The sequence below is a fragment of the Chrysochloris asiatica genome, unplaced genomic scaffold, assembly GCF_000296735.1.
Source record: "Chrysochloris asiatica unplaced genomic scaffold, ChrAsi1.0 scaffold00033, whole genome shotgun sequence".
Taxonomy (NCBI): domain Eukaryota; kingdom Metazoa; phylum Chordata; class Mammalia; order Afrosoricida; family Chrysochloridae; genus Chrysochloris; species Chrysochloris asiatica.
The window spans coordinates 3,056,251-3,078,253 of record NW_006408551.1 but is presented as its reverse complement, the minus strand read 5'-3'; the positions used below and the strand labels follow the sequence as shown (position 1 = coordinate 3,078,253).

Genomic DNA, 22,003 nt, shown 5'->3' with positions numbered 1-22,003 from the left:
CATACTTATTCAACCTGCATGCTGAGCAAAGAATCTGAGAAGCTTGGTTATATGAAGAAAAGCGTGGCATCAGGATTGGAAAAAGCTTCATTAACAACCTATGATATACAGATGATACAACCGTGCTTTCTGAAAGTGAAGAGGATTAAATATTAAAATATTTACTGATGAAGATCAAAGACCACAGCTTTCAGTATGGATTGCATCTCAATGTAAAGAAAACAAAAATCCTCACCACTGGACCAGTAAACAACATTCTTATCAACGAAGAAAAGATTGAAGTTGTCAAGGACTTCATTCTTCTTGAATCAACTATCAACATTCATGGAAGCAGCAGTCAAGAAATCAAATGATGTATTGCATTAGGCAAATCTGCTGCACAAGAACAAAGATGTCAGCTTGAGGACTAAGGTGCACCTGACCCAAGCCATGGTATTTTCAATAACCTCATATTCATGTGAAAGCTGGACAGTGAATAAGGATGACCGTAGAAGAATTGATGCCTTTGAGTTATGGTATTGGAGGAGAATATTGAAAGTGCATGGGCTGCCAAAAGAACCAATAGATCTGTTTTGGAAGAAGTGCAGCCAGAGTGCTCCTTGGAGGCCAAGATGGCCAAACTTTGTCTGGCATACTTTGGACATATTGTCAGGAGGGACCAGTCACTGGAGAAGGATATCATGTTTGGTCAGGTTGATGGTCAGAGAAAAAGAGGAAGACCCCCAAGCAAGATGGATTGGCAAAGTGGCAGCATCAATGGGCTTCAGCGTGGCAACAATTGTGAGGTTGACCTAGGATCTGGCAGTGTTTCATTCTGGTGTGCATAGGGTTGCTATGAGTCGGTACCGACTCAATGGCACCTAGCAACAACAACAACATATACAGTATTTACCTCTGCTTCCTTTTAAAAAGTGATGTCTTTCCCTGCCTCCATCATTTTTTACTGACCACCCTCTTATTGAATGTTTGATCAATTTCAGACTGCAGAATTCTTTCATCTCTTCGTCATTAGCTTTACTGGATATAAATTTGAATAATAGTCATATGAACTGGTCTTGCTTCTATGTGTATGAATATTGTACTATCACAGACAGCATTGTACTCAAGATATATCTTGAAAATGTTCTTATTGGTGATGAATGAAGCACCATTCCTCTTCAGTTTGTCATTCCCAGCATAGCAACTCATATAATTGCACGATTCAAACTGGCCAGTACCAATCCACTTCAGCAAACTAATACCTAGGATATCAATCTTTATGTATTCCATTTCATTTTTGATGACTTTCAATTTTCCTAGATTCATACTTCATGCATTCAACATTCTGATTATTAATGAATGTTTGCAGCTGTTTCTTCTCATTTTAAGTCATGTAAGATTTATAAATAATGTACCACAAGCTTTACTCATGCTGATGTATTTGAAGTATGGTGTTGGTGAAAATATTTAAAGAACCATGGACTTCCAGAAGAACAAACAAAGCTGTTTTGGAAGAAGTATAGGCAGAGACTTCCTTAGAAGCAAGGATGGCAAGACTTTGTCTCTCATACTTGGAACATATTATCAGGAAGAACCAGTCCCTGGAAAAAAACATTATGCTTGGCAAAGGGGAGGGTCAGCAAAAAAGAGGAAGACCCTCAACAAAATGGATTGACACAGTGGCAGCAACAATGGGCTCAAATGTAACAATTGGAAGATGGTTCAGAATCAATGCATTGGGATTATGGTGTTGGCAAAGAATATTGACAATACCATGGACTGTATGAAGAACAAACAAATCTATCTTCGAAAAAGTATAGCCAGAGAGCTCCTTTGAAGCAAAGATGGTGAGATTTCATCTCTCCTGCTTTGGACATATTATTGGGAAGGGTCAGTCCCTGGAGAAAGACATCATGATTTGAAAAGTGGAAAGTCAATGAAAAAGAAGATCCCCAATAAAATGCATTGACATGGTTGCAGCAATAATTTACTCAAATGTAACAATGCCTCACGAATAGGTCGTATTTCCTTCTGTTGTACATAAGGTCACTACAAATTGGAACCGACTTGATGGAATCTAACAAAAACAGTGTCCGTGTCATCAAGGCAGACTCTACTTTGAGGAAGCAATTCTTCTCCAGTCACATTTTGAGTGTCTTCCAACTCGAGGAGTTCATCTACTAGCACTTTATTAAACAATGTTTTGCTGCTATCTGTAAGGTTTTCATGGCCACTTTTTTTCTGAAGTAGATCGAGTCCTCATCCATAGTCTGTCTTAGTCTGGAAGTTCCCCCCTGAAACCTGTGTGCCATGTGTAATCTTGCTGGTATTTGAAGTACTGGTGCATAGCTTCCAGAAACACAGCAACACCCAAACTACATGGGGTTATGAAGGTCTTAGCTTCCCAAAGTCCTTGAAGTCTTTTTCCCGTTGTCTGTCTGCCTTGCAGGAAGAGTGTTCTCCTTTGGGGTAAAAGTGGCTTTGATTGAGCTTGGTTACTTCGAGACCAGAATCATCAACACTAACAGGATTTTTTGAAGTAGGGAATCAGGTCAGCCCAGAGGTTAGATAAGCCCTTGACAAGGAGTTCTCTGCTTCCTGTGAATAGTTTGAGGAAAGGGCAGAGAGTTGCAAACCCTTGTCTGGAAGGCCTAGATCCATCACTAGCTGCTCCATTCATCACAGGGTCTGTCCTCCAGGCTCAGCCCCATTCCTGTGGTCTCGTATGATCAACTGGTAACTCACAGAAAAGGTCCAAAGCTATTAAACTTGGGGACACTTACATGAATCCCTTTTTTTATTTTGAGGGAGAAACTAAAGCCAGAGAGAAAAGACTGAAGACTCAAAAAAAAACCAAACTGGTGTTAGAGACAGCTGGTTTTCACAAACTGAGATTGCTAGTGCTAGCGGAGACCTTCCTTCTTGCCATCCAGGTACTCCCAGGCTGAGATCCAGAGCTGGCTGGTGTGGAACAACTACTCCAGGAAAAGAGTTGCCATATTCCCAGGGAGGATGGAGTAGATTTGGAGCAAGGGTTGGGGTTCCCAGATATTCTTTTTAAAACTTTGCTCTCTAATTAGAGACTTGATTGAAAGAGGTGGATTTGCAAGTACATTTAGATTCTTTCTCACTCTCAATAGATCTAAAAATAATTGAAAGCATTCCCCAAAAAAAAAATGTTTGCCTAATATGTTTTTTGTGACTACATGGAGAATGAGCTGACACCTGCCATGCCATACTCAGTATTCAGTTGGCTGGGACACCAAGTCTCTCTCCCTGTGAGCCACATGCCTAACAGGTTTCCTTGAGCTCCCCAAGGTCCTGTGAAGGCAGGACTGGAATGCATGGTAGATTGGATTGGGTTGATATGTGATAGGGACTTTCCACCACATCTTACCTCCATCTCCACTGGCTTCAGTTCTGTTTTAGGGCTGGGTGCTTGCCCTGAATACCACTTCCTGTCATCCTTGTTGTCCACCATGAGTGGTCCATGGTGATGTGGGTGGTCAGGATGGATGTGTAGGCTTCAACCACAGCTGATGACACCTGGAGGACTGGGTTGTTGGAGAAGTCCAGCTTGGACTTCTTAATAGAGAGCTGCTCTATCAGGAGTGATGTGAAGCCAGATCTGGTGTCCTCTCCAAAGCTGTGGGATCCCAGGAAGCTCTGAAGAGCTGTGCACTGGTCATAAGAGTTTGCAGACCTGGTCCAGCACAGGGTCAATGATCTCCTTGCCAATGGTATAGTGACCACTGGCATAGTTATTAGCTACATCTTCTTTCTCCGTGCCAGCTGCTCTGGATGGAAGAGCTGTTGGTATGGACCATTTCAGGTCTCATCAATTTCACTGGGCTCCAAATCCACAAAAATTGCCCAGGGCATATGTTTTCCAGCACCCATTTCACAGAAGAAGGTGGTGAAGGAATAGTCGTCATCAATGGTCTTGTCGCTGGGCATCTGCTCATCAGATTGACTCCCGTGTTCCAGACAATGGAGTGCTCATCAGGCATTGCCCATCTGGACACCTGCCTGCCCCACATAAACTGACATACATTCACCCATGCATCCAAACAGTGTGTCTCATGTAGAGTCAGGGTGACAGGTCTTGGTGAGAATTCCAAGGTGATCTTTTTCACATGATCATTGGGTTGTCCATCATTTTGTATATTGTGGAGTATAGAGATGTATCCTGGGTCTCTCCTTTCTGGGAAACATGAGCCCCCAACTTCTTGCCAGACCCTCTAGACAGGGAAGGTGTCTAATCTCTGGAGGTTGTAACCTCTGGATGGTGTTGTAATCTCTGGAGGTTGATTCCTGGAACCACCCATAGCCCTAGTATCATTCTACCCCTACAATCTATGCAATCCTGGGTGTGGCCCCTCAGTACATCATACTCTGTCTCATTTCCTTGCCTCTCCCAGTTCCCCTCTGACCTACAGGCCAATGGTAGCACATCCACCTTTGCTTTTCACCATCTCTCATAATTAAGACTCACCAGGAGGCAGAAAATTCAAAGATCTGATGACCTAGAACCCACTTCTCTTGGGTTTGGAGGACACAGAACAATTTCTGTTTGTTATGAATTAAATAATTTGTCTTATTTTTAGACTTAAAATCAAAATCAAATTTATTTACATGTCTGTACTCATGACAAATGATTTTGATCCCTGATTCAGGGTTAGAGTGGAGCACAGGTTTTACAGGGAGGATTATTTTGACTGAGGCCTCTGTTCTCTTTTGGTCCTGGGCCCACCGACCATATGAGCTGCTTCTCACTAACTGTATTATATTGGTGTCTTTCCTATTCTTGCCACCTTCTGGGAGAGAAGCCACCAGGGTTGTCAGAGGTGACAAGACTTCAGGTCGGACTTGAATTTCTTGCATCTAGGCTAATTGATGTGCTGATGCATCCACCTATACAAATTAGAGAGGCTCACCCAGGGGCCTTGCATCTGTTGCAAGCAGCAGAAGGGAGGAGAGCTCTTCTTCCCAGTGGGTTGCAGCAGATTACCAGCTGGGGCACAGAGGACCAGCCACTCCACTCTCTTCTGGCCTGATCCTTCTTAACCATCACCTCACTGTCCTGTGGCAGCTATCATGGACTTCTCCTTTATGTACCGCTGGTTCAAAAACTGCAATCTGGTGCGAAACCTCTCAGAGAAGTATGTCTTCATCACTGGCTGTGATTCAGGCTTTGGGAACCTGCTGGCTCGGCAGCTGGTTGATCGGGGCATGCGGGTGCTGGCTGCTTGCTTCACTGAGGAGGGGGCCCAGAAACTTCGGCAGGATACCTCCTACCGTCTGCAGACCACCCTACTAGATGTGACCAAGACGGAGAGCATCCAGGCAGCAGCCCAGTGGGTGAGGAACCAAGTGGGTGAGCAAGGTGGGGCAAATTTCATTCTTTGGCATTCTCCATTTATCCTTCTTTCTCTTCCACAGGCATCTGAGAGTATCCGAGTTCAGCTCGGGTGGGAGAGGCGATGTAGGAAAAGGAACTAGGGGTCTGGCTGAGTCTGAATGGAAATCACTATATGTTTGGTTTGTTCATTTGAAAAAGTGCTTTTACCAAGGAGGTGCTCTTTCCCCAAACTTCAGAGGAATAGAGGAGGGCTGCATCTGGAGGTGGGGAAAGGAAGATGTATTCAGTACTCCCAAATCTCTAAAGACGGACATGCCTACCTGGAATTAATTAAGCAGGCTTAACCATCAGCTCCTATAGAAATATGAGCACATTTCCTGGCAGGATCAGGCACTGGGACATAAGGTTGGATTCCTTAAGTGGGGCATGAAGGCTAGAAAGCAGGGGGCAAAAAAGATCTCCTGTCTTCCTTTCTCAGTGGATGTTGGTTTGTTCTCAGGGCAAGTGTTAAATCAGAGAGGCAGTTCCCATTGGGAAAGGATGTTGTGGGCAGGGCTAGATGAAGACTGTGGGGACCAGCCCTGGGAACTTCCTGTATGCAGGGAGTGGGTGGAGGAACGGGAGGACCCAGGTGGCTCTGTTGCAGAAGCAGCATCCTAAGGGAAGTCCTAAAGAATTAGTCTGGAGGGTCCATCCGCACTGATCGGAGAGTAGAGCCTTGGAGTTCAGGGGGAGCCAGTTAGCAACTCCATGATTTATTTTTTCTTTTTAGTTCTTATCACTACCCAATATACAAAGTATTTTACTTAATTACTGTCTGTTTCCTTTGGTAAAATAAAGCTTCCTAGGGCAGACCTTTTAATCTCTGTCTTTTTTTTTTACTTTTCTTTTTAACTGCTGTATCCTTAGTGTCTCGAACAGTGTCTGATCCCTAGTGTTAAGTTGGTGTAAACTCAGTTAAGTCAGTTTTAACTCATAGAGACCCCGTACAGGGTTTTCAAGACTGTGAGTCATTTGGGGAGTAGAAAGCCTCATCTTTCTCCACTGATACCTAGCAGTTTCTCAGTGACTATTTGTAGAATGAATGAATGAATGACTAACTCAAAAGCTCCCCACATTCAGTGTTGAGCCACTTTTGCTCATTCATTGGGTATATTAGTTGTCTATTGCTGCTGCAACAAATTACCACAAACTTAGTGGCTTAAAGCATCAATCAAGAGTTCCATGAAGGAGCTGACTCCATAAAGAAATCTTTTAGAGTGTATATTTGATGATGATGCTCCAGATGGCAAGGTAAAACTAAACACATGTTCCTTTTCTAAAAGTACCCCAAGTGCATCAACATATGTGTATATGTACAATGCAGTGGTTTCTTGGAGGTGCTAAAATGAAATAGACTCAATATTAAAAGCCAAAATTATTGTTCCTTTAAAGCTATGTTGTTATTAAGTGTCACTGAGTCAGTTCTGACTCCTAGTGACCCTGTATAGGGTTTCCGGGGAGTGACTGGTGATCTTGAACCACCGGCCTGATGGTTCAAACCGACTTTGCAGTCCAGCACATTAACCCACAGTGCCATACCAGGTTAACTAATAAGAGATGCAAAATCATTTTGTATTTAAAACTTGGTAGTAATAAGAACATTTTCCTCCTGACAACATTTTCAACATCTATCATTTCAATATGCAAGTTCCTAACTAAAAACTGGGCTCTGAGTAGCTGAATGTATGGTAGTGATTAATGGAAGAATTCCACTCCCATGCAGCTATCCAGGTTTAATTTCTGGCCAATGCAATTCATGTGCAGCCACCACCCACCTGTCAATGAAAGCTTGTATGTTGCCATGATGCTGAACAAACTTTAGCGGAGCTTCCAGACTAAGATGGACTAGTGAAAAAGGCTTGGTGATCTTCTAAAATCTAATCAATACAAAACCTCTTATGAATCACAATAGTTCAGTTACCTATCAATCATAGGGATGGTGTAGAACCAAGCAGCATTTTTTTTCCCGTTATACATGGGTTTCCATGAGTCAGGAAAGTTGACTTCATTGACTTGATGGCAGCTAACAACAAGAGTAACAAAGTGGCTTAAAACAGCATAGATTTATCATCTTGCAGTTCTCTGAGTGTCAGAAGTCTCGCTGAGTTAAAATCAAAGTGTTGGAAGAGCTGTGTTTGATTTGGGAACTTCTAAAGAATCCTTGCCTGGTCTTTTCTAGTTTCTAGAGGACTCCTAGAAAGGTGTTTATCCTAACATAGGGGAGTGCAGTGGCTACATAAGGTAAGCTCTGGACTGAGCACCACAAAGTCAGCGGTGTGTGTCCACCAGTCACTCTGCAGGAGAAAGATGAGGTTTTCTGTTCCTGCAAACATTTAAAGCCTCGGAAACCCTATAGTGTTTCTGTAAGTTGGAACTGACTCGACAGCACCTAAAATCAACAACAGAAACCTCCTAGATTCATGGTGGTGCAAGTAGTTTGCACTTGACTACTAACCAAAAGTTTGATGGTTTGAACTCATCCATCAGTGCCACAGAAGAAAGCCTAGTGATCTGTTTTCATGAAGATTACAGCCAAGAAAATCCTATGGCACTTAGTTCTACTGAAGAGCACATGGCACATGAGTCTAAATCAAATCAAATCAAGATGGCAATAGGTCTGATTGGGGGCTTAGAGATATCTTGCATTCCTTGGCCCATGACCCCATTCCTTCATTCAGAACCAGCAAGGTCAGGTCAGGTCCTTCTCACTCTGCCATCTCTCTGGTTTTCCCTCTCTGCCTACGTCCTCCTCTTAGAAGGACCCTTGTGGTTGCTTGGATCCATCAGGCTCACTCAGGGTACTTTCCCCGTTTTAAGGTCAGTTGATCAGCAGGCTTCATTCCTTCTGCAATCTTAGGCCCCTTTTGCCACATAAATTTCCCTTTGCCACATATTCTCAGGTTCTAAGGACTAGGCTACGGGCATCCTTGGAGGCCATTTTTCTGCCTACCATACTAGATATTGCATTGGAGTGGGGAGGGGTAGTGTTCTTGCATGCTCCTGAGAGTCCCTGGACATGACAGGTTGGCACAACCCTAGACTGCCTGACATTTTTTTTATTTGTTTGTTTGTTTGCTTTTGCTGAAAAAATTAAAGTCATCTTTGTTCTGCAGCAGGTGGTGCATCCTCTCTTAGAGCAGATTACCAAGGATAATCAGAGGTGTCTCTCCACAGACAGAAATTGAGTTGTGTGGTTTTGAGGAATCGGGGGACCTCATTTTCTCCTCTGTAAAATGAGAGTCTCCTCTAGATGGAATGGTTATAAGTCAGGCTCCTGGAGTCTCTAATTGCAGGAAGGCAGATGAATAGGGTGGTGGCATGGCTGATGTGGGAACCACAGACCTAAGGGAAGGCACAAACGGTAGCTGATGTCTCTATTCACCTGCCCTCAGAAGACAGAGGGAAGTACTCTTGTCAGCAGAGGCCAAGGTGGGAAAGGGAAGGAGCTAAAGCAGTATGGCACAAGAGATCCTGGATGGAAGAAATGGGGGTGGGGGAGCTGCCTGGAGATCCTCTAGAGGAACAAAACTCTTCTTCCTTCCAAGTGGACTTTTACTTAGAAGCTCAATATGTGAAATAATTGGAAGTGGATCTTCTTGCAATCGTCCTCTCCTAGCGGTTTCTGGGATGCAACCTGGAAAGTCCTCAGGCTGACAAAACACAGATGGGAAACAACTGTTGTCATCTAATCCAATGAAGATTGAAGCCCACAGAGGGGAAGTGGTGTGTCCGTAGCTGAAAGTAGCACCAGAACTAGAACTTGGGGCTCTCCAACCCCGAGTCCCTTCAGGGTTGAGTGATAGTACTTAGCATTATTCCCTCCATTTATACCAACTAAATGAGTCCTGGTATGGTGCTGTAGGATAAGCACTGCACTGCTAGCTGCAAGGTTGGTGGTTCAAACCTACCAGCGACTCCTGCCCTATACAGTGCCACTATATGTCGGAACTGACTCGATGGTACGTAGCAATAACAACAACAACAAATTTAAATATGGATTTCCTCGGTAATGCAAATAGTTAACATGCTCGACTGCTAACTGAAAGTCTGGTAGTTTGAGTCCTCTCAGAAGTGCTTGGAAGGAGGGGCTAGCAATCTACTTCTGAAAAACCTACCTATGAAAATCCTATGGAACCGAGTTCTACTCTGACACACAGGGTTACCATGAGTCAGAATCAATTTAACAGCAACTGGTACTGCCAGTTTAAAGATTTCAATTAGAGCTCTTACCACATTTTTCCATAATTGTTTTGCATAAATGTTTTATATATCTATTTATAAATATAATTTCTCTCCTGTCTGGTTTGTGAGTTTCATAAGGGATAGACTCAGTCTTATTAGTTTTATGTCTCCAGCACATTCCCCTGTAATCGGTACAAAGTAGACGCATAAATGTACGAATATGTCAGTGTATGAATAAAACATGGATGGATTTTGGTACAACATGAAATGGGGCTTAAGTGCCATTAACTGAAGCCTAGATTGTAGCTGGCAGGGCCCCAGTTAGAAGGCCGACTTTTTATGACTCAGAAAAAGATGCCCATTCTCGGCAAACTAAGTAGTAAAAGGTATGTCTTCTTCAGTCTGACATAGTCCCCAGGCCTACGTTCCAATTCTGGCTGTCTTAGTTCTTGTATATCTGCTCACAACCATTCTCAGCAACCCCGACCTGGTGGGGAGTATCCATGGTCCTTTCCCATAGACACTGCTGATTTCTGCCCTGATTCTCTCACCCTCCATCATATCCCCAGGTCTCTGGGCCCTGGTGAATAATGCTGGAGTGGGCATACCCAGTGGTCCCAACGAATGGCTGAACAAGGAAGACTTTATGAAGGTGATCAATGTGAACCTGGTGGGACTGATTGACGTGACCCTCCACATGCTGCCTATGATCAAGAAAGCCCGGGGCAGGGTCATCAACATGTCCAGCTCTGGTGGCCGTGTGGCTGTCATTGGTGGTGGCTACTGTGTCTCCAAGTTTGGTGTTGAGGCATTCTCTGACAGCATCAGGTAATTGGGCCCAGGTGCCAGACCACTTTGGGTGGGAATTTCAGGGGGTTCATCACAGGGAGAGAGAGTTGGGGTGATATCATGTGTGTAGAGGGTTTCTAGAGGGAGAAAACTAAAACAATAGCAGGAGGAAGACTAGATCTCAGTGGGCCTTCCTCAAGGACCAATAAAAGAAAGGACAAAGGGAAGTAGTGAGTAGTGATGGAGGTGGTCAGTCTGTCTGTCCCAGAGTGAGTGAAACACTGTTTGAGCCTGTGAGAGTAGGAGGCAGAGTCACCCAGACAGACAGAGGAGAGCTGAGTGAGGGAAAGTACCTGTGGGGAGACCCCCATAGGAAGATATAGGCCTTAGATAGAGCCACAATCTCTTGTGGGGCTGGGAGTGGAATGAGCCTGGTGGGATGTAAGACCTTGGCCTAGATTCTAGTTGTCCATTATATTTGCCTGATGCAAATTGCCCATCCACTGTGGACCAGGCTTGTGAAAGAACCAAGATTCTAAGGCCTTATTTTCAACTAGACAATACTTGACCTGATACAAGAGTAGAGGCGTTCCAGGTTCCTTGGGAGACAGGCTCTTCCAGAAGTGTCCAAAGTAACCCTCCTGAATGAACCTCTGTCATCTTGGGGCCTTATATTGAGTCCAACTCTTCTTTCCTAGGCGTGAGCTCCACTATTTTGGGGTAAAGGTCTGCATCATTGAACCGGGAAACTACAGGACATCCATTCTGGGCAAGGAGGGCATGGAGTCCCGCATGCGAAAGCTGTGGGAGAGGCTGCCTCAGGAGACCCGGGATAGCTATGGAGATGAATACTTCCAAATATGTAAGTTCACCAGGCTGGGGAAGGTTTCTGAGAGGAGCAGGGATACTTTGTGGGTTATGAGCTTACTTTCATGTTACAGTGCATCACCTGTAGGTTCTCTTTCAGTCAGAGATTGAAGGATTACATGGGTAGTGGAAGAGCTGGGGTTTGAGAATAGAGGCCAAGTGGGCAAATGCTTGGAGTGACAGAACCATACCTGTTGGAGGTGGGGAAGATGTTGGATAGATGCTGCCCAATCCTGTTCCCCAAAATTTCATTTGTAAATGAAGCAGGTGAAATACACTGAGATAAATATAGGGTGTGGTGCTGTGGGCTAATGCGTCAGACTGCAAAGTCATTTGAACTGCAAGGTTGGTGGTTCAAGCTCACCAGCAGCTCCTTGGAAACCCTATATAGGGTCACTATGGGTCAGAATCAACTCGACGGCACTTACCAACAACAACATTGAAGCTAGACTACCTGGGTTGGAAATTTGGCACTGACATTTATCAATCAGGAGATACTGGGCATGTTTCCCAGTCTCCCTGTGCTTCAGTTTTCTCCTGTATAAAATGAAGCTAATGGCAATGCTTACTCAGAGTGTTGTTAAGAGCATTAATAGCTGTGAAATGTCTTGTACACACTAAAACCAGTTGCCATCAAGTCAATCCTGATTCAAGATGGTCCCATGTCTGTCAGAGTAGAACTGTGCTCCAAAGGGAAGTAGATCCGCAGATCTTTCTTCCAAGGTGGACTTGAACATCATACATTAACTATTTGCATCCCCCCAAGGATTCCTGCACACACAAAGTGCATGTTAATTAAAAAGGACAAGGATACATGGATATTCAAAAGGGTGGCTCTTCAGACAGCACCCACCTCTCTCTCAGCTGAGGGTTTACTATGTATCTTGGGTGTTTTGGAGGGTGAAGGAGGGGCATCACAGCTGTTTACTATCCCCCAAAAAATTATGTGATGTTCTTCCTAGTCCTTGGGGAACATGAGGAGGAGATGGCCTTAAGATATAGTAGAGGAGGAATTGATCCAAATATCTATTGGGGCACCTTGCAGTAGGGGAGAGAAGGCTCCATACTAAACTCAGACACATCTAAGCTCAAAACTGAGGCAGCTGGTTTCAGAAAGGAATGATTCACTAAGCTGCCTAGCTCTGTCCGCGTGCCTGAAAGGAGAGCAGCCATTCAGAGGTTCCTCTGTAGCTGACCTTGTGTGGGGAGACCTCTGACCTGCCCATAGAAACCAGCTCTGACACAATTAGCTTGCACCACCTTAACAGGCATCTCACTTCTCCAGTTGCTTCTCTGCCACCAGGGCCACCAGCCAAGAAGGTGGGGCAGGCAGTCTGCTGGCTCAGGAGTCTCACCTGTTTCCGTCTCCTCTAGACCTCTGTGGCCTAGTTATAAATTTCCCTAATCTGTATTACTCTTTTCTTTGGTTTCCATAAACATCTCTGAAAGGTAATTTACTACGGTGGTTAAGCTTTGGAACTAGGCTGCCTGAGTACAAATTTCATTCTGCCTGCTTGCCTTGGGCAAGTTGCCATGGAGTCAGTTATTACTCATAGCAACACCATTTCAGCAAAATATGATTGCTCCCTAGACAGGGGCGGATTTCCCAGTAAACAAGGTAAGCACAGGCCTACTTGTGCTTACTTACCTTGCTTACTGGGTACACTGTACTTATCAGGATTGTAAATTTGAAGACACTTTGATTCTGTCAGAAGATACTGTGGGGTTGGGAGAGAGGCAGATGCTAGCTATACCTAGAAGCTGAATCTTTGATGTGAAATTGTTTACTGTTGTTGTTGTTGTTACATACCGTGGAGTCTGTTCTGACTCATAGTGACCCTGCACAGGGTTTCCGAGGCTGTAAATCTTTATGGGAGCAGATAGCTTCATCTTTCTCCCGCGGAGCCACTGGTAGTTTCGAACTGCTAACCTTTCATAACCACAGTAAATAAGCACATGTAAACTCAGACTTTCCTGGTTTATTAGACAATTTGTCCTATTCATAGGGTTTTCAAGGCTGTGACCTTTTCAAAGGCAAGTCTGGGATGACTTTGAGATGTTTCAAACTGCCAATCTTTCAACTTGTAGTCAAACCCTTACCCAGGTGGTCTTCAACAAATTACCTCAGTTTTTTCATTTGTAATACATTGTGAGAACTAAATGAGTTGATATATTTAAGGTGCCTAGAATAACACGTGGTCCATGGTAAGAATGATTTGATTTTAAAGTTTGCTGGCGTACACTAGACTGTGAACCACAGGTTAGCACTTCACACCCACCAACTGCTCCTTGGAAACCCTATACAGGGTTACTATGAGTCGGAACCGACTCAACAGCACTTAACAACAATAGACTGACAAAGAGCACTGGCGGTGCAGTGGGTTAAGTGCTGGCTGCTAGCAGAAAGGGAGAAAGATGCGGCTGTCTGCTTCTATAAAGACTGACATTTTCAGTAACTCTCAAGAGCAGTTCTACCCTGTCCTATAGGCTCACTATGAGAATCAACTCAAGGGCAGTGGGGGATTTTTTTGTTTTGTTTTGGACAAATAAGATGGCCTCTTTTTACCCTTTCCACTGGCAGCTACAAGCTAAAGTTCTTGATTTGCAAAGAGCTCCTTAGATATAATTTTGCAAAATTCAAAGTGAGGAAGTGTTAAAATATAACCAGAAACTCTGGATGTGCTAAATATAATAAGTTGATCAAATTGGTGGCAAGTACAGGTATGTATCACTTAACATTCATTCGTGCAGCATCCGACCGCATCTCAGTCCCTAGTCCCATGAGATTTTTTGTTTTTAAGGGAAAATAGCTCTCCTTTTGTTTATTATTCTGGTGCTATAGAATAAGCACTTGCTAACTACAAAGTCAGCAGTTAAAACCCACCAGACACTCCTTAGAAAGCCTATTTAGGGTTGCTATGAGTCAGAACCTACTCCACAGCAACCAAGCACCCAGAGTGAACAAGCAGGGGGCTCCAGGGCATATCCCAATCTCCATATCACCTCTCCCTTTACCTCCCACTCTCAGAGCAGAGCAGTGACTGAAGATGCTCATGGGTTCCGAGTTCTGGGCAGTGGCATTAGTGGCTGCACATGATCAGAAAGCGGCCACACTAAAACGGCAGTGGCAGCGTTGTTCCCCTCACTACAGGGAACACCCAGTTCCCATGGTCACCTATAGGCATCCCTGGTCTTCCCTCACCACGCCCCATGCCTGCCCAGATGTGCACAAAGTCCTGATCCTTCTTCTAGTGCCATCCCCACCTGGCCCAGCCACATACTGAGCGAGACTGGTCTCCTGTATCCAGTGGATACTGTTCCTGAGCTGTGTCTGACTGGCTTCCATAAGGTTTTAATATAATAGGTCTTTAAAATTATATTATATTTTGGAATTTAAATATGGCAGATTGTAAGGGAACTGCCTGTATATAATAAGGTGTTTGCACAATGTCTGAATTGTATACTGTCCTAGTTCACAGAACGAATTATGGACACTAAGCCACACATACATGTAGTTCACTGACCACCAGTTGCTGTGGAGGTGACGCCGACTCACAGCAACGCCATAGATTGCAGAGTTCAAAGGTGATCCACAGGGTGATCCACAGGGTTTCCAAATTTATGATCTTTTGGGAACGGATTGCCAGGCCTTTCTTCCAAGTTACACCTCTTGGTGGGTTTGAAATACTAACCCTGCAGTTAACAGTCAAGTGCTTAACCATTTGCACCACTCAGGAACTATTTAACTGCCTAGAAGTGTTGATTTTTGTGATGTACCCCCCTGAACATTATACTCAACAGAGTAAAAAAGTCGAGACACAAGAGCCAGGAAGTCATTTATTCATTTAATACATATTTTGCTGAGAACTTGCTATGTGCCAGGCACTGGGCAGAAATGAACACTACAGCCATGGTTAATGCTTGCACATAGCATTGTTGTTACTAAGTGTCATCGAGTCAGTTCTGACTCATAGGGACCCTGTATAGAGTTTCCGAGGAGTAGCTGGTGAACTTGAACCATCAACATTACAGTTCAAATTACTTTGCAGTCCAGCGCATTAACCCACAGTGCCACACCAGGACTCCTGCACATAGGATGGTGGTGGTGGTGGTATGCTGTGGAGTTGGTTCTGACCCATAATGACCCTGTATAGGGTTCCAAGGCTGTAAATCTTTACAAGAGCAGAAACCTCATCTTTCTCCTGCAGAACAGCTGGTAGTTTCAAAATGCTGACCTTGAGATTAGTAGCCCAATTCATAACCACTCTGCTACCAGAACTCCTTGCACATAGCATGTTGCTGTTGTTGTTGTTGTTACTATGTGCCATGGAGTCAGTTCCGACTCATAGCGACCCTGTACAGGGTTTCCGAGACTGTAAATTTTTACAGGCGCAGAAAGCCTTATCTTTCTCTCACGGAACAGCTGATAGTTTCAAACTGCTGACTGTGAGATTAGCAGCCCGATTCATAACCACTACACTCCCAGAGCTCCTTTGCACATAGCATGTTGTTGTTGTTGTTGTTAAGTGCCATCAAGTCGGTTCCGACCCATAGCGACCCTGCATAGGGTTTCCAAGGATAGACTGGTGAGCTTGAACCACCGAGCTTGTAGTCTGTAGCATTAACTCACAGCGCCGCACCAGGACAAATGTTATTATTTGGGGGGAAAGCAGAGGGCTATAAAGAGTGAGGGATTGAGCATTGGGACCCCAGTATAGAGGACTGCATGCAGAGGACTTTTCTGAGTTAACTTTGAGGAAGAATAAGTATTAAGTGACTGGGAAGTGGAAAGGGTGTTCGGAGTTGGTAGGGAAATTTTCCCAAGAAAGAGGACAATTGTGTAAAGACTGTGGGGCAGGAACTCTACTGAGGAACTTTAGTGAAGCCAGGGTGTTAGACCAACCAGTTAACAAACTCTGTATTAAATAAAAATTGCAAGTATGGAGTTCACCCAGAGGCACCTGGAAAAGAAGGAAGAACTGGCAATTCAGTTCCAAAAAATCAGCCATTGAAAACCCTACAGACAGGAAGAAAGTTAAAAGAATGCTATTAACGTTGTTGTTGTTGTTAAGTGCCATGGAGTCAGTTCTGACCCATAGCAACCCTGTATAAGGTTTCTGAGGAATGGCTGGTGAATTTGAACCACCAACCTTGTGATTCAAACGGACCTTGCAGTGCAGTGCGTTAACCCACAGCACCACACCTTTGGGGAGTGTAATAAATACCATGAAACAAAATGTGTAGGAATTGTTAAATGGAAAACCAATTTGCTCTGTAAACTTTTACTCAAATCACAATCAAAAGCTATTTTTCAAAAAAAAGAAGAAAACCCTACGGAACACAGTTGTACTGTGACACACAAGTGGTCATAAGGAGTCAAAATCCATTCAACAGAAACTGGTAAAGAAGTCAAAGGGTAGGGAGCAGTGTGGGGCAGCAGACTCAGCCAGGATAAATTAGAGATGGCAAAGCACTCTGCATATTAAGGATCATTTCTAATTTGTGATTACAAAAGTAAACCTGAATTCTGTAGTGTTCCAGGTAGACATGACCATGGTTTGGTTGAGGATTTGGAAAAAGACTCCAAGTGCATATTAGACTTGCTGATTCTGGAGGTGATGAAAGGGAAACCACTAATGATAAAGGCCACGTTTCTGGCTGGACGCACTTGGTGGATGGAGGTAGCATTCATTTCTCAATGTATGTAAGACTCAGAAAAATATTTGGAGATGCATTCATGGAAGAAAGTAATTATTTAGTGCTTGACATATTAGGATTCTATGCAAAGGAAAAAGTCCTAACTATAACAACTAAAATTTTCTCAATCCAACTCTTTAGTGTTTAAGTGGAAAAAGAATTGCTTGACACACCTGACAAAAGTTGAGGTATATGGGCTTCAGGTACAGCTTGAACCAGTTCACAAATTATATAGTTAGGACCTATGTTACCCTGTTTCTTGACTGTGCTTTCTGTGTGTCACAAGCTCTCTCTTTTTGAGGGACCACATGGTTGTAGTGTTCATTACTTCTCCCCAAGGTGAGGTCTACTAAGAAAAAGGGAGTCATTTTTAGTTGTTGTTGTTGTTAAGTGCTGTCAAGTCGGTTTGTATAGGGTTTCCAAGGAGCAGCTATGCTTTGTATAGGGTTTCCAAGGATCAGCTAGTGGGTTTGAACTACCGACCTTGTGGTTTGCAGTCCAGTGCTGATCTCCTACAGTGCCAACCAGGAGTCCTTTCTAGTAGCTCCCACTAAAGTCCTAAGACTCACTCTGACTCTGTGGATCTCTGGTGACTGGATTGACAGAAACAGAGGGAGTAGACATTAAGGAGGAAACTTATACCTAAATTGTTGTTGTTGTTGTAACGTGCCATCAAGTCAGTACCGACCCATAGCAACCTTATGTACAGCAAAACGAAACACTGCCCAATCCTGGACCAACCTCACTACTGTTACCACGCTTGAGTCCATCGATGCTGCCACTTGGCCAATCCATCATGTTGGGGGGTCTTCTTCTTTTTCTCTGACCCTCCACCTTACCAAACATGATATCCTTCTCCAGTGACTGGTCCCTCCTGACAATATGTCCAAAGTATATATCTGAGTAGGATCCCCTAAAACTCTCCCTTAGCAAAGTCATTGTGAATTAAAGATTCAGCCAGTGTTTGGAAACCTCACAAAGCCATTTTAGTTTATAGTCCTTCTTGGGGAGGAGCTAGATCAGAAGTCCAGGACACATTCCTGGGAAAGGAGAGAACAGAAACACAGATTTTGGGTCCATATGAAGTATCAAACCCTGGTCCCTGATACTTCATAGATTTTTATCTTGCTTAAGGTGGCCTGGTGTAGTGCTGTGGGTTAATGCACTGGACTGCAAAGTCAGTTTGAACCGCAAGGTTGGCGGCTCAAGCTCACCAGTCACTCCTCGGAAACCCTATACAGAGTCTTCATGGGTTGGAACCAACTTGATGGCACTTAACAACAACAACAAAATCTTGCTTAAATTTCACAATTACAAAAATGCATTCCTAGGTGACTGAATCCGAAGCTCATGCTCTTCCTCACTATCTAAGAGAGTGGCAGGGGCTAGTCTCCATCCCCACACAGTGACTAGCATAATGTCCAACACAAAATAGGAGCTCAATCAAGAGCTGAGTGAATAAGGAAAGAATGTGGCCTCATCCTACTGCCTGTGTCTGGGTGTCTTCTTTCACCCTGCTGCCTAAATAGATCCTCCCCACTTGTCAGAGTCCAGTTCTAAAAACATCTATTCAGGTCAGTTTGCCTGAACCTCATCAGCCCACAGAGTCTCCCTGGCTCTGACCATCTTGAACCATCCCTTGGACACTCAGTTCCTGCCTCAGACCCTCTAGTGGTGATCTGTATCAGGCCCAAGGCTAAAGGGCAGGCTGGGTGTTGGCTTCCTATGACACTAATGATCTTGGGACAACCTGGCTTTAAAGTTAGTCTGGTTCTTTGGGGGTTACAAGAAGTAGTTTATCATTTTCACCACAATGGTTTCCTCTTCAGGAAACCAAAAGGGAAGTCTTCAGATTCTGGGATGAAGGGTCCTTGTACAACATTATCCCTTGCCTCACTTAAAAGTGTCTCCTTTCCCCAACCACTCAGCAGTGTCCTGACCCCAGTGGTGTCTTCAGATATTCTCAACTATGTGATGAATTTCCAGCTTTCCTGGGCCACACTACAAAATCAGGGCAGCTTTTGTTCCCCCTTTGTTTTTAAATCATAATCCTATATCCTGCAAGTCAGACTCTCAGGCACCGTACTCCAAGACCTTGGAATTTTCATTCAAGTATGAATCCCACAGACTAGCCCATAGGGCAAGGGTGCAGACTGGTTCTTTTACAATGCACATCATGACCAGTGTCCTATTTAGATTGTGAGCTTTGGCAAACTTGGACCACTTGAGTGAGTACCCTGCATTCAACCCCACCCCCCATGTGCACAATGCAAAAAAATAACTCCTCACAGTGGTTATTGTTGTTGTTAAATGCTGTCGAGTCAGTTCCAACCCATAGTGACCCTGTATAGGGTTTCCAAGGAGATGCTGATGAGATTGAACCACCAACCTTGCAGTTGAAATGGCTTTGCAGTCTGGTGCATTAGCCCACAGCACCACACTAGTGCTTTACAAAGTGCCTGTCTGTGCTTTAGAGCATTGGAATCCCACAATGGTCTTACAACCAAAGCAGGGACAATATTATTATTACTTTATAGCATTTTTTCTAGCATGCTTTTGTAGAACATTTGGATGCTCTAAGAAGTACATAGGGGGAAAGGGTGTGCCGCTATAGGGTAAGTGCTGGACTTCAAACCACAAGGTTGGTGGTTCAAACCTACCAGCTACTCCTCAGAAACCCTATAGATGGTTACTCTGAGTCGGAACTCACACAACAACACTTAACTACAACAAAATAAGTAACAGAAATCCCATCAGTCAAACAACAGTTTTATTTATTTTATTTTCATTTTTTCTATGTGCTTATGAGCACATGTTTTCTATTGTTCTCCCCCACCATCAATCCTGCTATTAATCATCTTCATTATTCTCCAAGACAGGTAGCATTATTCCCATTTTACCAATCCAGTGTCAAGCTATGAGTCAGAACCAACTCGACAGCACTTAACAACAACAACAACTGATGTGAAAGTTCAAGCTCCTGATCATACAACTAACAAGTGGCAAAAGTGGACACTCATCGAATGCAATAGCAGGAATTCAATGTGCAGTTGTTGAATGCAGGGAAAGAGTTAAGATTCCTTAGGGATGTGTATAAGGGTCAGCCTGAAGGGTGAGGCAGCTCTGATCATAGATCCGACGGAACTCAGTGCGATGAAGAATAATGAAGTTTTTTTGTTTGTTTTTGTTTGTTTGTTTGTTTCCCCTGTGCCTTCAAACAGATACTGAAAACTTAAAAAACATAATGCAGTTGGCTGACCCAAAGATCAGCGATGTCACTAATAGCATGGAGCATGCTGTTGTTTCCCGGAGCCCTCGCGTCCGCTACAATCCTGGCCTGGATGCCAAACTCCTCTACCTCCCCCTGGCTAAGTTTCCCACCCCTGTGACAGATTTTATTCTGAGCCGGTACCTTCCACGGCCAGCTGACAGTGTCTGAGCCAGGAAGGCTGCAGGGTTGTCAGTGAGAAATAAGGAGAAGGGACTGTGGCTCACACAGGATAGCATCAGATGTCCTGGCTGTAAAAGACACTTTGCTCTACTGACACCAGCTGCCTGGGAATTTATGGATAACTTTTAACAGAAGACAAGTGCCTCTTCCCACCTGCTGGGGCCCCCACAAAGACTTGAAGTGGCCTTTTCAGGTTCAGGGGCCTACAAGGATGGCATCATCCAGTAAGGAAATACCTTTTACTGGACTGGAAAAGCCAAGGAGAGAACAACCAGCTTCTACTGAATCAAGAATCCCTCATTAGTTATTACCCCCACTGGAAAATAATGTGAGATTCTCTAATTCCCAGAAGAATCTCAACTACCTTCCTATTGGGTCTTTAATTTTACCTTTAAATTTACCTCACTCATACAGCCCATTAATTTGAAATATGTACTAGCATAGACAAGGAAGGCAAGATTATATTAAACAAAGATTTAAATTGTTTTCTCTCTTTTTTATATTTCTCTACTCATAGGTGATTGGGATTTACATTAAATAACATTTTTAATTTAATCATTATTGATTAATCTTCAAATATTGAATGGCTACTACTTACCAAGGAGCCCTGGTGGCATAGTAGGTTGCTAGCCACAAGGTCTGCAGTTCCAGTTGTCTGCAGCCTCAAAAATGCTATGTGGGGTTGCTATAAGTCAGGACCGACTTGATGACAGCACACACCCACTGCCACTATATACCAAGCACTGTGTAGGTTCCTGAGGATAAAATATCATGGTCTTGATTTTTTTTACTGTTAGTTTATCGCTTTCTGTTTTTTGAGCACAATGTTTAATAACAGAACAAACACTGATAGAAGGAATAGAAAGAAATCATATTTTTATTGCTGTGAGGGACCCTATTATTGGTAACTCCTGTCAAGTCTCCCCCAACTCATGAACAATGGAACAAAATGTTGTCTGGTCATGCACCATCTCTATGATGGGCTGGGGATCAAACTGTTTTCATTGACTAATTTTAAGAAGTAGACTTCCAGGCCTTTCGTCCTCATCTTAGTCTAGAAATTCCGCTGAAACCTGCTCAGCACCATAGCAACACACAAGCCTCCACTGACAAGGTGGTGGATGTATATGAGGCGTGTTGTTGTTGTTTTTGTTTGCTGTCGAGTAGGCTCTGACCCACAGCAACCCTGAATCGGGTTTCTGAGGAGCAGCTGGTGAACTTGAACCACTGACCTTGCAGTTCAAAGAGCATTGCAGTCTGACGCATTAACTCACAGCGCCACACCAGAACTCCACATTGAGGCATTGTTTGTTATTGTTGTTAAGTACCGTGGAATCGGTTCCAACTCATAGTAACCCTGCACAGGGTTTCCGAGGCTGCAAATCTTTACGGGAGCATAACGCCTCATCTTTCTCCCGCGGAACTGCTGGTAGTTTCAAACTGCTGACCTTGAGGTTGGCAACCCGACTCTGCCAGGAATTGAACTGTCCTGGTCGTGTTCATAGAAGGCAAGAATTCTATCACTGAGGTCATCTAACACCAGGAACTCCCAAATTTAGCTTTATATCATAATCACCTAGATAATTAAAAATACAGATTCCTGGACCCCATGTCAGAAAATCTGATTCACTAGG

General features: G+C 43.9%; 1 protein-coding gene across 1 annotated transcript; it reads left to right on the top strand.

Moving 5' to 3' along the window:
* The first annotated feature begins 4,929 nt into the window (after positions 1 to 4,929).
* SDR9C7 (short chain dehydrogenase/reductase family 9C, member 7) lies at positions 4,930 to 20,414 on the top strand. Its single transcript, XM_006859456.1, has 4 exons — positions 4,930 to 5,365; positions 10,135 to 10,393; positions 11,053 to 11,216; positions 20,140 to 20,414. The coding sequence occupies exons 1-4, from the start codon at positions 5,077 to 5,079 to the stop codon at positions 20,355 to 20,357; spliced, it is 930 nt and encodes a 309-aa protein (XP_006859518.1). The 5' UTR covers positions 4,930 to 5,076; the 3' UTR covers positions 20,358 to 20,414.
* The last annotated feature ends 1,589 nt before the right edge of the window (positions 20,415 to 22,003 follow it).

What these genes read in the sequence shown, in the direction of transcription:
- SDR9C7 (XM_006859456.1), top strand. Translation starts at nt 5,077, where the DNA reads ATGGACTTCTCCTTTATGTACCGCTGGTTCAAAAACTGCAATCTGGTG. An exon ending in GAACCAAGTGGGTGAGCAAG is followed by an intron (nt 5,366 to 10,134) that starts GTGGGGCAAATT and finishes TCATATCCCCAG; the next exon opens with GTCTCTGGGCCCTGGTGAAT. An exon ending in AGATGAATACTTCCAAATAT is followed by an intron (nt 11,217 to 20,139) that starts GTAAGTTCACCA and finishes GCCTTCAAACAG; the next exon opens with ATACTGAAAACTTAAAAAAC.